General features: G+C 56.7%; 1 protein-coding gene across 1 annotated transcript, besides 5 other annotated features; it reads right to left on the bottom strand.

Moving 5' to 3' along the window:
* Positions 1-1,232: a sequence feature (heterozygous, non-Esmeraldo-like haplotype).
* Positions 198-236: a sequence feature (A-rich).
* Positions 607-708: a sequence feature (A-rich).
* Positions 788-2,833, bottom strand: Tc00.1047053509035.20 (surface protease GP63, putative; the record flags this gene model as incomplete). Its single annotated transcript, XM_797742.1, has 1 exon — positions 788-2,833. One exon carries the CDS (start codon positions 2,831-2,833, stop codon positions 788-790), a length of 2,046 nt encoding a protein of 681 aa, XP_802835.1.
* Positions 1,233-2,203: a sequence feature (areas merged during assembly that could not be assigned to a particular haplotype. This can correspond to areas where the two haplotypes were merged or to regions with more than two copies in the genome that were merged during assembly.).
* Positions 2,204-2,879: a sequence feature (heterozygous, non-Esmeraldo-like haplotype).

The following is a 2,879-nucleotide window of genomic DNA, read 5'->3' on the forward strand; positions in this document are numbered from 1 at the left end:
TCCCGCGAGAGGGCAGCCGAGCAAAACATCCTAAGCAACAAGAGAGGCAACAAAAAGAAGAAACAGGCAATCGGGCTAGACCCGCCTCCACTCCAAAGACACAACACAGCTACCGCCCCAGAGCGCTGACACATCCCCAGTGAGCCCAAAAAGAAGGAAGTAAAACACCCGCACATTCATTCGGTGTCCGTCCACAAAAAAGAAAAAAGAAAAAAAGAAAAAAGAAAAAAAGAAAAACCTATTATCAGGCGCCTCCGCCATCACCGAAAAAAGACTTCTTTCAAAATCCTCGGCGCGTTTTCACGGGATGTCGCAGTGCGCAATAATAATAAAAGAAAAATATTGGGAAATGGGGAATAAGTCAGTTCCCTTCGCTGTCGCTCCGCCAATGCGCCTCTGAAGACAAAGAAGCACTACAGCCAGAGGGGATGCATGACTTCAGCACCGGTCATTTCCAAAGCAAACGTCCCACACACACCTTACACAATGTCCTCCGCCGGGCGGTGAGGCCAATGAGAAATCACAGGCACTCTTGTAGCCGGGAGAGGTCGCAAAGAATTTGGCTCACCGCGGCAGAAAACAAAGCAATAAAAAACATAAAACTATAAATAAAAAAAGAAAAAAAAAGAAAAAAAGAAAAAAAGAAAAAAAGAAAAAAAGAAAAAAAGAAAAAAAAGGAAAGAAAAGAAAATAAAGAAGGAAAGAAAATGTCCGAGCTCCTATAGCAAAAGGATTCCAAGAGAGGCCCATGGAGCAGGGGAGGTGCGGTGTCGGCAACAGGTACGGGTCAGGGTGCGACAATCACCGTGCCGATCACAATGAGGAGGAGAAGAAGCGGCGCAGAAGTGACCGCCAGAGCGCTGCCATCGTTATTTCTGGTCATCGCAAGGTGTTTCGGGTGGCTCTCCACGTCGGTGCTGCTCGCATCACTGTGCTTCAACATGGTGAGGCAGACATCGCTGAACAAGGGGCATCTTATGCTGCCCGCCGTGAATGGCGCCGGGGGCGTCAGCGTCTGACCCGGTGCACAGGGATGCCACTCCTCGCTGCCCCTGTACCGCACACTTAGCGTGCCCTCACCACACCTCAACTGCACGCACACGTCACCAACAACCGTACTGCCCATCCGGAGGTTCTCCCCAGTCAAGCAGCGCGAGGACGGGCCAACAACGCTCCCAGGCATGATGGCCTCGTCGCCATCCATGCACCCAGTGCCATTCATTGGCGCGATGAAGGGGCAGTACTCCATCATGGCCCCTCGCCTGGAGCCCTGCTTGGTGGCGAAGTACTGGAACTCCGGTGGGATGTTATCGTCCTGGTAAATTGCGCAGGTCCCCAGCGACTGGCGGTCAGACGTGCACCGCAGAGTGGCGTCGCTCGAGTCGGTGCAGAACATATCAGGGTACAGCGTGGCACCGTCCGTCACGCACTTGTCGGTCAGCAGCGCGCAGCCGGCTCCGCTGCCCCAGCTCATCGGCTCCGCCATCTCGAAGTTTGCCTTGTAGTAGCCGAGGTCGGTGAACAGCGCCATCGTGATCGCGGTGTAGTAGCCGGAAACAACGAAGCCCGCCATCAGCTCATCCTTCGCGTTCCGCCGCCCCCAGTGAGACATCAGGCCAAGCCACGAAGGCGGCCTCCACTGCTTCTCCACCACCGTGAGCGTGGTGCCCGTTGAGAGGGTTCCGTCCGCCGCTGCCTGCGTTGATGCGGAAATATGTTGGGCCGCACGCAGCTTGAGAATCTGCTCACTTCCTGCTCCCCCCACTTGCCCCGGTAATGGCCCAGCAACTCCTCCTCTTCTTGGCACACCTGGCCCAGCAGCTCTTCCTCTTCCTCCTCTTAATGGTGGTAGGTGCATTGGTGGACCACCCTCAATCCCTGTTCTGGGTCCACGTGTGGAAGATATATGCCTCCGTTGCCCCGTCCTTCGTTCTTCCTCTCTTTCTTCCTTTGCGACTTTTCGAATCACTGGCAGCTTTCGAACAGGTGGTGCTGCTGGCGCAGTTGATTGTTGAGCTGCTGACGATGGTTGTGTTTGTGATGTTTGTGGTGGTTGCTCCGGTCCCTGTAGTGCCGCTGAACCCGGTGATGGCGCCGCCGGAGCTGATTGCGCAGATTGCGCAGATTGTGCTGGTGGTGTTACTGCGGAAGGTGCTGCTTCTGATCCTGACGGCTTCGGTGATACTTTTGCTGGTGCTCCTGGTGCTGATGGTGGTGGTGTTACTTTCCCTCCTGGCGCCGCCGGATTCCGCATTGGCGGCACAAACTCCAGCTCCATGCCCGGCGCTGACTCGCAGCCGTAGTGGCGCCTTGCCTGCTCCAGCGTATTCCGGGAATTCACAACGTGGGCACTGCTCCTCCCACGCACACCCACCTCCCGCTTCACCAGCGCCTGCTCCTCCATGTCCGCCACAATGAAGCCGAGGGCGTGCGCCATCTCGTGCACAGCCACGCGGATGTGCTGCGACGTGTTCGCAATGTGGCGCGGGTTGTAGTTGATGACGCCAACAACAGGACGCCCTCGCGGGCCCAACGTCGCGCACGGCATCGCCCACGCAAAGGTCGGCTTGAACGTCGGAACAGCAGTCGCGTACAGCACCATGTCCGCATCGGGCACCCCATCCGTGTGGTGCTCCTCCGGCACAGGAAACTTCCCGCAAACACTGCCCTCACGGAACCTCGGCACGACCAGCGGGCCATCCAGTGGCCGCACCAGCAGACGCTCGCTGTGCATCTTCGCCGCCTCGGAAAGAATCACGTTCTCGAGAATGTCCACCTTCTCCTCCGTCAGAATGTCCTCCTCCCGGCAGACCATCTCCTTGCCAAAAAACATGTTTATATGCTCCCCGGCCCTGGTGCAGAATCCCCCCAACCCCTCC

The sequence above is a fragment of the Trypanosoma cruzi genome, genomic scaffold (assembly GCF_000209065.1).
Source record: "Trypanosoma cruzi strain CL Brener 1047053517131 genomic scaffold, whole genome shotgun sequence".
NCBI lineage: Eukaryota > Euglenozoa > Kinetoplastea > Trypanosomatida > Trypanosomatidae > Trypanosoma > Trypanosoma cruzi.